The sequence below is a fragment of the Pelophylax lessonae genome (genome assembly GCF_965119305.1).
Source record: "Pelophylax lessonae genome assembly, chromosome: 5".
In the NCBI taxonomy this organism is placed as follows: Eukaryota; Metazoa; Chordata; class Amphibia; order Anura; family Ranidae; genus Pelophylax; species Pelophylax lessonae.
In genome coordinates, this window is record NC_138772.1 from 352046854 (window position 1) to 352060240 (window position 13387).

The 13387-nt window shown below is 41.2% G+C and overlaps 1 protein-coding gene across 3 annotated transcripts in view; it reads right to left on the reverse strand.

Moving 5' to 3' along the window:
• The window catches only part of KIAA0319, a 90322-nt gene that overhangs the window by 48359 nt on the left and 28576 nt on the right, over positions 1-13387 (reverse strand). For 2 of the 3 annotated variants that reach the window (XM_082257354.1, XM_082257356.1), the window contains exons 7-10: positions 11223-11310; positions 8539-8631; positions 8309-8441; positions 5301-5529 (exon numbers count right to left, since the gene is read on the reverse strand). In XM_082257354.1, the coding sequence (XP_082113480.1) occupies positions 5301-5529; positions 8309-8441; positions 8539-8631; positions 11223-11310 (543 nt within the window). The remainder of the gene's footprint in view (positions 1-5300; positions 5530-8308; positions 8442-8538; positions 8632-11222; positions 11311-13387) is intronic. The other variant, XM_082257355.1, reaches the window with a different exon arrangement.

A 13387-nucleotide genomic window follows, 5' to 3' on the forward strand; every position in this document is an offset into this window, starting at 1 on the left:
ATACAAAGATTTATATATACTGTGTTTATACCAGTGTTTCTCAACCTTTTTTCAGTCAAGGCACCCTTTAAAAATTATGGACAGTCTCGAGGCACCCCATTATAAAATCTAAAAACTATTCTAATAGTTTTACATTAATAATACTCACAAACCAGGCGCTCCTGGGGTGCCTGTAGGGTGGAGGGATAGAAGTAAGCCTGTGAGGCTCCCTAGCGGTTGTTCTGCTGCTAGATAATGAGCATAGGAAGGGTGCTGATACGGACAAAAGTACATAAGGAAGGCAGCGCATGAACCACACTGGGATGCAATGGATAAAGGAGTCAAGTGAACATCCAATATATTTAATTGTTAATGTATTGTAACATCTGGTTTCTTACTCCCCCCCTCTGTGTTCTAAATTAAGTGTTTCATAAGCTGCTTATATGTACTGCTGATGACACAGTTCGGCTTGGCCTCAGGAGGTAGGGGCCTCTGACCCAGGTGGGTTTTCTACCCATCCCCCCGCCCATTTACCCTTGTCCCTTCCCCACCCCCCCCCCTTTTTGGGGCGGAACAGGAAGGGTGTGGTCAGCTCCCATTTAATCCCTGGCCTATCCGGAGTGTGGTCCAGCAGCAACTTTTCTGGCTCTGAGGAAGGGGGCTCGCCCCTGAAACGCGTCAGCCCAGCCACAGCAGCCCCATACGGCACACTGCATGCCATTCAGCTTAGTGTGGGACCTTGGCTACCTTGGAGATATTTTATGTACAATGTTGATGTGTGTATAGTCACACCTGCCTTGGGAGTATATTGCATACTTTTTAAATTTTAATAAATGGTTTTAGTGGTAATGCACTAGGTCGGTGCGCCCCTTTTCTTTTGTCTTTTTCGAACATCCAGTATAGAAAGGGTTAACAGTTTATTGGTATTGATAACCGGAAAACAAAGTACATAAAATGCTTACATCCCCTTGGGCTGGAGTGGACAAGGGCACCTGGCTGCAAGCAACACAAGTGCGAGGAGGTCAGTCTCCCAGGACTGCTGAGCAGTGTGTGCACAAAGACGAAAACCAGCCGGCGCGAGGATGAAAGGACTCCGCTGTAGTTCCGGAGCGGTGACATCAGCCGGACAGGCGCCACTTGTGGGAAAACACCAGGAACCAGGGTGGGACACAAGCTATATGGCTGCCATGACTACATGTTTCGGGCCATGCGCTTTATCAAGTCATTGCTGTTTTCCGGTTATCAATACCAATAAACTGTTAACCCTTTCTATACTGGATCTTCACCTGACTCCTTTATCCATTGCATCCCAGTGTGGTTCATGCACTGCCTTCCTCATGTACTTTTAATAGTTTTACACAATGAAGCAACATCCACACGTAGGACACCCAACGTTATAGGTGATGTATTCTTCCAAGGCAAATACACTTTTGCACACTGGTACAGACTAGTATTCCAATGTTTCTCTTTTCCCTCAGTTTCTATCAATCACTCAGCTAATGTGACCCCCAAAGCTGATGAAGAGGGGCAGGGGAGGGTCAAACAAGGATGCTATGCAGACGACTGACATCCTCCTTATCAGCTGATGATGTCATTGGTCGGTGGGACACCAGGCAGCTAGAAGGTTGTAATGGTGCACAATGAAAACCTGTGGCTTTGTGTAACTAAAAGGCAGCCATCATCCACCTGCTGACAATTTTTGGGCAATTTTTAGGCATTTTGCCAAGGCACCCCTGAAGAAACCTCAAGGCACCCCAGGGTGCCTGGGCACACTGGTTGAAAAAGGCTGATTTATACACACACACACCCAAAACCATTATAGTGACCCGGTCAATACAGGATAGATACTAAAATCCTCAAAATGATGCTATGCTAACCTTTCCAGTGGTTAGTGCTTTCAGTATTCAACATTTTTGAGTCTGTCAATAACTGTTCTTGCCACTACACTCCATAGACCCTCCTGACAGTTTATATGTCATTATAGGATGTATGAGTCTCTGAGAAGAACCACAGCGTGCAGTAGGAAGAAAAGGATATTCACACACCTGAAAGTGTCAAATACCTCCAGCAGCCAGGGATCAGCAAAGAAGTGGGGTTTAAAGACAATAGCTGCCAGAAAGGTAAAAATACATATATAGCATCTTCTTTTGCAGGGTGCCATTTTATTTTTTTAATATCAACCCTGTAGTTACACACTGGTGCAATTTGACAGTTCCAAATCGCATGACAAGTCACACCCTATTGCCAGCAATGGAACAGTTCATATCACTGCAACTCATGTCGCAGCGATTATGAAAAAGGTTCCTGCACTACTTTGTACAGATTTCATTGCAACTTGCATAGACTTCTGTTAAATGAAGTTGCAAGCCACAATGAAATAGGCAGTGAAAATCGCACTGATATGCGGCTTTGAAATTGCCCAAGTAGCGCGATTTCGAAGCCGCACCAGTGTGAACCAGGGCTTAGATGAAAAATAAACTGTCTGCATTTGGTAGCAGTTGTTTGTAAGATATATTCTCTAGGTCTGCCATCCTTATTTTACTTCTTAGTGAGGCACTGACCTGGCACATGTATGTGCAAATCGGGTATCTAACGCTTAAAATGTTCTTTGACAGGTCAGTGACATACTGAGCAGTATATTAAGGAGAACAGTGGAGCCCGGAAGATGACATCTTCAAAAACCCTAAGTCATCCATGGAAGCTCTCAAATTCCTGTCCCTACAGGTTTCTTTTCACGGAATATAAAAGTAAAGTATAATAATGGTGTTGATTTATAAAATCTAAGAACAAAAAAAAGCTTTTCTTTAACCACTTGCCGACTGCTCACAGTATATTTACTGCGGCAGTCAGCCCCTCACAGGCAGAGCGACGTAGATCTACGTCGCTAGCCTGTGAGGGTCTCAGGAGCGAGCGCGCGGTCACGGACCACCCCGCGCGTGTGACCGGCGGACCCGATCGTCCGCCGGTCACTCACGATCGTCGGTGGAGAGGGAGAAAGGCAGGCGGCTAGTGTAAACAAGCCGCCTGTCATTCTCCCCGGTGTATGAATGATGATCATACGGTTCTACTATGTAGGACCGTTGATCACTGTTCATACATCTCAAGCCACAGCCAATCACAGTTAGAATCACGCCCCTAGGGACACACATAGCCCCTCCCTCTCAAAAAAAACCCCTTCACTGCCAGTGTAATTTTACAGTAACAGTGCATATTTATAGCACTGATTACTGTAGAAATGTCACTGGTAACCCAAAAAGTGTCAAAAATGTCAGTCATGGGTCAGATCTGTCCGCCGCAATGTTGCAGTCCCGCAAAAAAAAAAATCGCAGATCGCCGCCATTACGCGTTAAAAAAAAAACAACAAAAATGACAAAAATCTTTCCCTTTGTTAGTAAACGCGATAACTTTTGCGCAAACCAATCAAAATACGCTTTTTGCGATTTTTTTTACCAAAGATATGTAGCATAAAACAAATTGGCCGAAAATGTTAAAAAATTTTGATTTTTACATTTTTTTTTTTGGGGGGGAATTTCATATAAAAAAATGTGAAAAATATTGTTATTTTTGCAAAATTTACGCTCTTTTTTTGTTTATAGCACATGATCAAAAAATCGCACAGGTGATCAAATACCACCAAAAGAAAGCTCTGTTTGTGGGAAAAAAAGGACACCAAATTAGTTTAGGTACAGCGTCGCACGACTGCGCAATTGTCCGTTAAAGTCACGCAGTGCCGAATCGCAAAATAGGCCCTGGTCAGGAAGGGGGTAAAATCTTCCGGGGCTTAAGTGGTTAAGGTCCATTAATGGACACAGGATTGTACAATAGTCTTTAAAATGTGGGTTATACTGCCACATACAGAATGTTTTCCAGATTTAGAGAGCAGCATAACCTCTGGTATGCCTAGTCTTTTTACACTCACATAGTGAGTGAACCTGGGCTGAATGATATACAACAAATTACTTCACAGTTGGGATGCTTTTATATTTTCTCGTCATTTTCTGCGTGGTGTGGTGACAGTCAATAATGGAGGAGCTGAACACTGACATCATCCACTGAGGGGGGGGGGGGGTGGCACAGGTGTGCGCCCCTTTCTTTCTCCCACTTTTTCAGCCTGGAAGAAGCAATATTCTAGTTAGGCTTCTTCTATGTCATTACTTTGGAATCATCTGGTTCCACTGACTGCTTACAGGGACTTGATCGCCTTCGGCTGCCTGCCAAAGGTTTTGTATACTAGGCTTAGGCGTTCAGTTTTTTTTTTTCTTTTTACAAATGTAACTGCAACTCTAGGTTAATTTCCTTTTTTAGCAAGTATTGCTCCACCTGTATTTCTCTTTCCTTCATATTGTTGGAGAAACTCTATGCTACTTCAAGCACCCTCATAGAATTATAGAAGTCTGTTAGGCCTGATCCTAAACACTGGGTTGATCGAACAGGTCTCCTCCAAAATCTCTCTATATATTGGGTAACATCTTCTTCCTCAAGCCTTTAGGCCTTAATACTACTTAAGTTCCACATCTATTTTTTTCCTTAGTGGCTTTGCCCACCCCTGCTTTTGGATGTCCCACATGCCATAGACTATTCTCCGAATCCTGTGTCCCTCAATAGAGGATAAAGGAAATAAGATTTTTATACTTAAAATCTATTTCTTAGAGCCCCCTCTTTTGTTATTGGCCTTATGTACTGCTTGCTCACAAAACTTAAAGTGATTGTAAAGTCTCATTTTTTTCCTATAAAAATAAAAAACATGTTATACTTACCTGCTCTGTTGCAGTGGATTTCCTCTTCTTCTCGGGTCCCTCTTCTGTGATCCTGGCCACTCCCTCCTGTTCAGTGCCCCCACAGCAAGCAGCTTTCTATGGGGGCACCCAAGCTAAGTCACAGTTCCCTGTGTCCATTCAGACACGGAGCCTGACCCCCTTTCTCAACGGATTGGCTAGCTAATTTTGATTGACAGCAGTGGGAGCCAATGACGCCACTGCTGTGTCTCAGCCAATCAGGAAGGAGAATCTCGGTCAGATGAGACACTCGTGGACATCGCTGGACGGAGAGGGACCTCAGGTAAGTATAAGGGGGGCTGTTGCACACTTAAGATCCAATCCTCCCTTTCATATTTTATCTATACTGAAAACATAAGAGAAAAAAAAGTGATTGGATGATGAATGACTGTTTTTCTTCATGTGATTTTCATAAAACATCTGTGCTGATAACTGCATAAGGTAAATTCCTCTCCACAGTGTTTGCAATTTCCTACATGAGATATGTGTCCACATTTGATATTGTCCTTAAAAACACACAACAGACATAAGAATTATCCATAATACCTGCATAGTCACCACTTTCTCATCACTGCTGGGGCTCAGCGACCACTCATAGCTGACAATTTGATGGTCATCTTTGCTCTGGTTTCCATTCAGATTGATATGATTTTGGGGAAGTGTTAGAATTTGATTAGGTCCAGCATTGGCAATGGGTGGATTGTCTACAGGTTTGTGAACTATTATAGAGGCTTCAGTTGAATTTTTAGCCCCATCTGAGTCAGTTACAGTTAATCTGTCGAAAGATGAAAAACATATATTTTAATCTAGCATCACAATAAGCTCAATAATAAAACACTACCATGCATAAAAATACCATTGAATCCATAAAAATCGCTGCATTTTCCAACTAGACATGGTTTTCATTAAATATTTTTTCAATAAAAATTAAGTTGTATAGCTCATATTCCTGGTCAAGTACTTAAAAAGTAGCTAACTTTGAAAATAGGAGCTCATCAACCACTATACAACACACCAGTGTAGTGGCTAATAAGTTCTTCTTTGCACACTAGTTCGTCATGCACAATTAACCACTTCAATACTGGGCACTTTCACCCCCTTCTTGCCCAGGTCAATTTTCAGCTTTTAGCGTTGTTGCACTTTGAATGACAATTGCGCGCTCATGTAATCCTGCACCCAAACAAAATTGTAATTTTGGTGGTATTTAACCACTTGCTGACCGCCCGCCACAGATTTACTGCGGCAGGCTGGCTCGGCTGCGCTAAACGATGTAGCCCTACGTCGGTCGTGCATGTGGTGCTGAGGGGCTCCCACCCCCACTAGGCAGTGGGGATGCCAGTCCACGGGACCGGGGGCACCGATTGCCGCTGGGCACCTGCCATCACTCCCCACTGAGAGAGAAGGACGATCAGCTGTTGTAAACACAGCTGACCATTCTTCTCTCTGGAATAATCACAGAGCACCTGTGATCCTTCTGTATAGGATCATAGGTCTCTGTGGTCATTTCACAATCCCATCCCCCATACAGATAGAAAACACTCCCCTAGGCTGAACCCTTGGATCACCCCTAGGTTAACCCCTTCCCTGCCAGTGTCATTAGTACAGTAACAGTGCATATTTTTAGCACTGATTACTGTAGTACTGTCACTGGTCCCCCCAAAAGTGTCAGGGTTCCAATCTGTCCTCCGCAATGTCGCAGTCCCGCTAAAAATCGCAGACTGCTGCCATTACTAGTTTAAAAAAATAAAAATAAATAAAAAATGACATAAATCTTTCCCCTAGCATAAAAAAAAGCGTAAAAAATAAATAAATCGCAGTTGTGATCAAATATCACCAAAAGAAAGCTCTATTTGTGATAAAAAAAGGACATCAATTTTATTTCAGTACAGTGTCGCACGATTGTGCAATTTTCCAATAAACTAACGCAGTACCGAATCGCAAAAAATGGCCTGGTAATTAAAGGGGTAAATCCTTCCGGTCCAGAACTGGTAATCACCACTAAGTTTTTTTTTTGCTAAACAAATAAAAAAAAAAAAAAAAAAGACCGAAAATTTTGAAAAAAAAAAAAATATTTTTTTTAGTTTGTGTTACAAAATTTTGTAAATAAGTCATTTTGCTCCTTCACTGATGTACGCTGATGAGGCTGCACTGTCAGGCACTGATAGGCTGCACTGATGAGGAGGCAATAATATGCAGCACTGATAGGTATCACTCATGGGCACTGACTGGCATCACTGATGGGCATGTGGGAATCGCTTGTGGGCACTGGCATGAATCGCTGATGGGACTGCACTAGTAATCAATGCACTGATTATCAGGGCAGCTCCCCCCCAGTCTGGAGAGCCACTTATCGACTCTCCTTTACTCATGCTCTGTCAGTGCGTGTAGAGGAATGCCGAAAACCTGTGATCATCAGCCTACGTCATAGGCTCTTTACTGAGATTGGAGATGCTCCGGTTTCCTCCTACACTCCAAAAAGACATGCTGGTAGGTAAAATGGCTCCTGTTTGAATTTGCCCAAGTATGATGTATATATGAATGTGAGATAAGGACCTTAAAGCGGAGTTCCAGCCATTTCACTCACCTGTCCAACGGTCCAGCGATGCGGCCGCCCGAAGCCTCGATCCTCTTCCTTGGCGCCGGCATCACTGCTGTGGGCACCCGGCTGCGACAGTTTGCGGCTTCACAGCCGGGTACCCACTGCACATGCGCGAGTCGCGCTGCGCGTCTTGATTGGCCGGCAATCTTCTGGGACCTCTGACGTGTCCCAGAAGATTGCAGGGAGGGAGGGGGAGAGGAGAACTTCCGTTCAGGGCGCCACGGCGCTCCGAGCGGAAGTGGGAGCGGGTACCTGTCAAAACTAGGTACCCTCTCCCCCCCCAAAAAAATGACATGCCAAATGTGGCATGTCAAGGGGTTAGAATACATAAAGCGGAAGTTCCATTTTTGGGTGGAACTCCGCTTTAAGCAATACATTAATTTCTAATATTTGTCATAAATAAAAAAACAGCATGAACAAGGCATGTAGTACCTTAATAAGAGTTGATGACAAGGTAAATTTCATTAAATCTAAGTATTACCTGTAATGTGTGATATATGGTGCAGCTATAAAACTGTAGAAGCTATTTGCCTTTTTGTAGTCTGTCTACAACTACACATTTGTAAGGAAGGAAAAGGAGATAGGGGTAAGCTAGTGCATGGACTCATTCAATTAAGTATGTAAATCTGAGTTTGAGCTATTGAGCTACATAGGCATCATGCATTTTTCAACAAAGCAGGTAAAGATAGCCCTGAAAACACATGTAGTGTAGAGCTCTACGAGATAACTGGAAAAAAAAATCCAAAATAAGCTTATGCAATATTTACTAATTGGACTAAAAACGGCTTTGAGTGAAGTTCAGCTCTGCTTGAACACCTACGTACTGAAGCCTGCTTGTAGCTTGTTTAAAGTGGCAGTTAGCACTACCATAATGATTTCTGTTTAACCTCTCCAAACAAATATATGCGTACAATGTCTTAATGTGAAAATTACCAAAATATTGTTATATCCCCACCTATATGTATAGTTTCCAGACTCTAGATTGGAGAGATGCAAAACCGATTCCTCTCCTACAGTCTTTAGTTCATGTGAAGGTCCTCTAGTTTCTTCCCATAGATATGCTATGATTTTATCATCATCGCTGCTTTCTGTGTTGGAGACATAAGATAACTTATTGCTTTGATAAAATAAGAAAATGAAACACCACATTGCAGCTCTTAAACTGAAGGAAATAAGTATGCTTACGGCGTCCATCGATAAAGGCAGAAGTTGAAGGTGAAGACACTTCTTGTGTTCTTGGAGACACAACTGCAACTGGCCAAAGGTTTACTCTAGCTGCAAAAAAAATTGAAAATATATGTTAACCAGTTCCCGACCGCTTACGTTATATTTACTGCGGCAGGCTGGCTCGTACAGGCAAAACGACGTAGGTCTATGTCGCTCACCTGGGAGGAGCTTGGGGGGCGAGCGCGTGCCACTGGTGGCGCGCTCCTGCCCCCGATCGTCAGATTTTTTAAATCAACTTTAATAAAAGTAATAAAGAAAAGCAATGTAAGCTCATTCATGTACATGCAAAAAAGCAAACCATTCTACAGCTGTTTGGCTCACCTTGGTTTTCCTTAGATGTAAACAAAAGCGTGAAAAGGGCTGTGGGACAGCAGGGCTTCCAGGGGAGCACTAAGCCATCCACATATCATGTTGATTATGAACACCACTATCCCAAGAATACTAAAAAAAGTTCTATACTGACACTCTGCCTAGCCTACCTATCCACTTATGTACTTATTGTTTACTCTGGATTCATTACTTTGCTAGCAAAGTAGGGCAATGGTCTGCTCTACTCCTGCAGAAACAGACTGTGCCAGATTGTCACTTTTAGCCCATCTGCTTCCACCTCAGCATTTCAAGTTTAGCCATTAACCTAACTCTTGTTAGTGTGATACGAAGACTAGCCAGTCAATTAGTTAGAAGTGGGGTGGCTCAACACAGTGTACAGGATAGCAGGAGGGGATGGGTGCAGGAAGTGTAAATCTGACACTACCTAATATAACCAATAAGACTTAATTTATCTAGGTTAAAGGTTAGAGTTTTTGTCCCTCAAAATAATTCTAGTATCTCACAAAAGTGAGTACAAACCTCACAAATTTTGTGTGGCCATTATTTATTATATTAATGGTGGTCACACAAAATATTGACACTTTGGGTCCAATTTGGACATTTTAACTTAGGGGTGTACTCACTTTTGTTGCCAGCGGTTTAGACATGAATGGCTGTGTGTTATTTTGAGGGGACAGCAAATTTACACTGTTATACAAGCTGTACACTTTACATTGTAGCAAAGTGTAATTTCTTCAGTGTTGTCACATGAAAAGATATAATAAAATATTTACAAAAATGTGAGGGCTGTACTCATTTTTGTGAGATACTGTATATCCTTAGATTTGGTGTCCAACTATTTTTTTTTTAAATACAATATGTACCCCTTGAGGAAAACAAGTGTTTGGTAAGTACACCTAGGTGTGTATCAATAATCAAAGTACCCCAAAAATCTTTAGATATATTACCTGCAACCTGTAGACTTACTGTATGTACTGTATATATTATTATTAAGAGACTGTGTTTAATGACAAAATAAATATATTTTTAAGTGGTTTTAAAAATAGTTAACTGTTAATAAACTGTTATTCTGAGTTTAATTTACAGAAGTAACAGAGTCACCCCCTAGGTAGAGTATTTGTACTACATATATAAAAGAAAAATTTTTAATTTGATGCCAAGTTTGACCTTTCTATGTATTGGTATATGCATTTTACCTTGTAAAACCACTTGCCGACTAACCACCATACATATACTGCGGCAGGGCGGCCACTCTGCACTGTACCTAGTATGTGATTCAACGCTTCTGGGTCTAGGGTGCGCATGAGCGCCAACGACGACCCGCTCCCGCTGTGATTAGACACAGCGGGTGGTGATCTGCGGGTACCATGTACTCGTTTTTTGCCAGCACCCACTGATCATTAGGCAGAGAGTCAAAATGATGATCATTGTAAACAAGGCAGATCTCCATTCTATCAGTAGGGAAGGCATTGATCCTGTGTTCCTGCAAAGCAGGAATATGGATCAATGCCTTCCAATAGTAAAAGCACCTCCCACACTGTTAGAAAACACTAGCTAGGCACACAGTTAACCCTTTGATCGCCCCTGTTTAACCCCTTCCCAGCCAGTGTCATTAGCACAGTGATAGTACATATTTTTAACACTGATCACTGTATTAGTGTCACTGGTCCCCAAAAAGTGTCAAAAATGTCAGTTAGTGTCCCGACTATCCGCTGCAATATCGCTATAAGCCGCTAACTTTACTAGTAAAAAAAAATAGAAAAATGTAAAAAAAATCCCAAAGTTTGTAGACACTATAACATTTGTGCATAACCTATCAATATACGCATATTGGGATTTTTTTTTAACCAAAACTTTGTAGCAGAATACACATTAGACTAAATTGATAAAGAATTTAGATTTTTTCCTTTTTTTATAGCAGAAAGTAAAAAGTATTGTTTTTTTTTTTAACATTGGTATTTATTTTTTATAGCACAAAAAATAAAAACCGCAGTGGTGATCAAATACCACCAAAAGAAAGCTCTATTTGTGGGGAAAAAAAGGGTATACATTTTGTTGGGTTACAGTGTTGCACAACTGCCCATTTCTCAGTTAAAGTAACGCAGTGCCGTATCGCAAAAATGGCCTGCTTATTAAAGGGGGTAAATCTTCTAAAGGGCAAGTGTTAAAAAAAGAAAAAAAAAAAACTTGTCCCGGATAAGCACCTAAGCATATACGTATATGAGGGTAAGCATTACACTTCTTCAGCAAAATATTGCCAAACATACAGAAAATACAACATAATAAAGACATCCTAATGTCTCAATTTGTACCTGGCTTGATTGTAACGTTAAGAAACCCTTCTCCAAAGGCATGTTCTCCAGACACAGCCACTTTCAATATATACAGGCCCACTGTGACCTGAAACATTTAATTTACATAATAAACATCAATATACATGGCATTCTTTCATCTGATTTAGATATTGAGGATAAATCACATGAGACCTTTAGAAAATCTTGGAGACTGTGGCTAGGCAAAGAGAAGTCTTTGCCAGCATGGTTGGCTTAATGCAAACCTGCATCAGGCTATGGATCATTCAATATTTATGTATTCTTAAAAAAGTACATGGACTATAAAACACGTCCTTATTGACCTCTGCAGCTGCAGGCACTGTGGAGAAATTCATCCTCAAAGTTTGTAGTCTTTGAAATCATTCTCTCAGCTGCTCAGTTCACCCTGTTTCCCCCAGCAATGATTCAGTAGGTAAGAATATGTACCTTTTTTAAAGTCCATAGCCTGGCCACAAGTTTACATTAAGCTGTCCCATGCTCCTCAACATGAACCCTTACTATGTATAAAGAACAAATCTGTGCAAATGGTGAAAGCAAATAAAATACATTGTCAGCAGCTGTACAAAATCCAGACACTGGGTTACATAAACCTAAAATAAAAAAGTGCAGCGCTAATAGTGATTAGTAAATGAACATTGTAAAAGTCCATGTAAACATTCCAATCAGACACTGTGAAAGATATGAAATCCCTCAATCCGTGGATAGTGATGAAACATTTGCAAAGGTGCCACCAGCCTGTGATTTCACACCACACTTACCCCACTTACCCTATATGTAATGACCCCCTAATAAGGCATGTCTCATTCACTTTGTTTAATAATTGGGAGGAGATTCCAGATCCCTCCCTAGGAAGTCGTTCCCTCGAGCCAGATACAATACACCAGCAAACAGTGTCCCTTGTTCGTATTAGATACACCAAAGAGAGCTTAGATTACCAGGGTATCATGTAAAAAAAACTATCCACATAGCGTAATCTCATTTAAATTTAATACATTTAAGAAAGAGTAAACATTTACATGTTAAAAACTTGGGACAAGCGTGTATTAATAACAGCCAGTCTATCCAGTAGTTAAGATGGCCGACATCGACCACACATGTGTAGTAGCATGTGTGCTTAGCATGCATAGGGCTGAGCTAAGCACACACGCTACTACGCATGCACGGTCAATGTCGGCCAACTTGGGAATTCTTCAAAAAAACTATGCGAACTCACTGCAAAGTATATTCCCATGGGCAATACGTTTAAAAGGTTAAAAATAAAACCTATGTGGCTCACAGCCAAAAGATAAAAAAAAGCTAAAAATAATAAGAAAAGTGCTTTTAAAAAAATATAAAAATGAAAGAACACTATCATTGTTTAATCGTTACAAAGATTATAACAGAATATGTAAAAAGGAAATCAAGGATGCAAAAATTCAAAATGAAAGACAGATTGCAAAAGATATTAGGACAAACCCCCAAAAATTCTTCAAATATATTACCCGTAAAAAGGTTAGATCTGAGCATATAGGCCCTTAAAAAAATAATCTGGATTGGGTGACTGGGGACAAAGAGAAGGCAAATTTATTAAATACTTTCTTCAGCTCTGTGTATACAAAGGAGCATGGGGGAGCTCATGACCATAATGGGGATGGTATTGACACAGCCCCAAATGATCCACAATGGCTCAAAAGTGATATGGTCCAGAAATATTTAGACCGAATAAAGGTGGATAAAGCACCTGGACCAGATGGCATCCACCCACGCATCCTAAAAGAATTGAGCTCTGTCATTTCAAAGCCTTTTGTTTCTATTTTTTAGGGACTCGGTAAGGACTAGAATAGTACCGCTGGATTGGCGTAGAGCCAATATGGTGCCTATATTTAAAAAGGCATTAAAGCCTTAGTCAAGTAACTATAGACCTGTTAGTTTAACTTCTATAGTCTGGAAGAAAAGACCACATAAATGAGTTCTTGCTGGAAAAAAATATTTTAAGCAACAGACAGCATGGATTCATGAAAGACAGAAGTTGTCAAACAAACCTGATTTCTTTTTATGATGAGGTAAGTAAAACCTTGGACAGAGGGGTGGCTGTGGATGTGGTATACTTGGATTTTGCAAAAGCGTTCCCCACACACGGCTAATGTGTAAGGTAAAGTCTACAG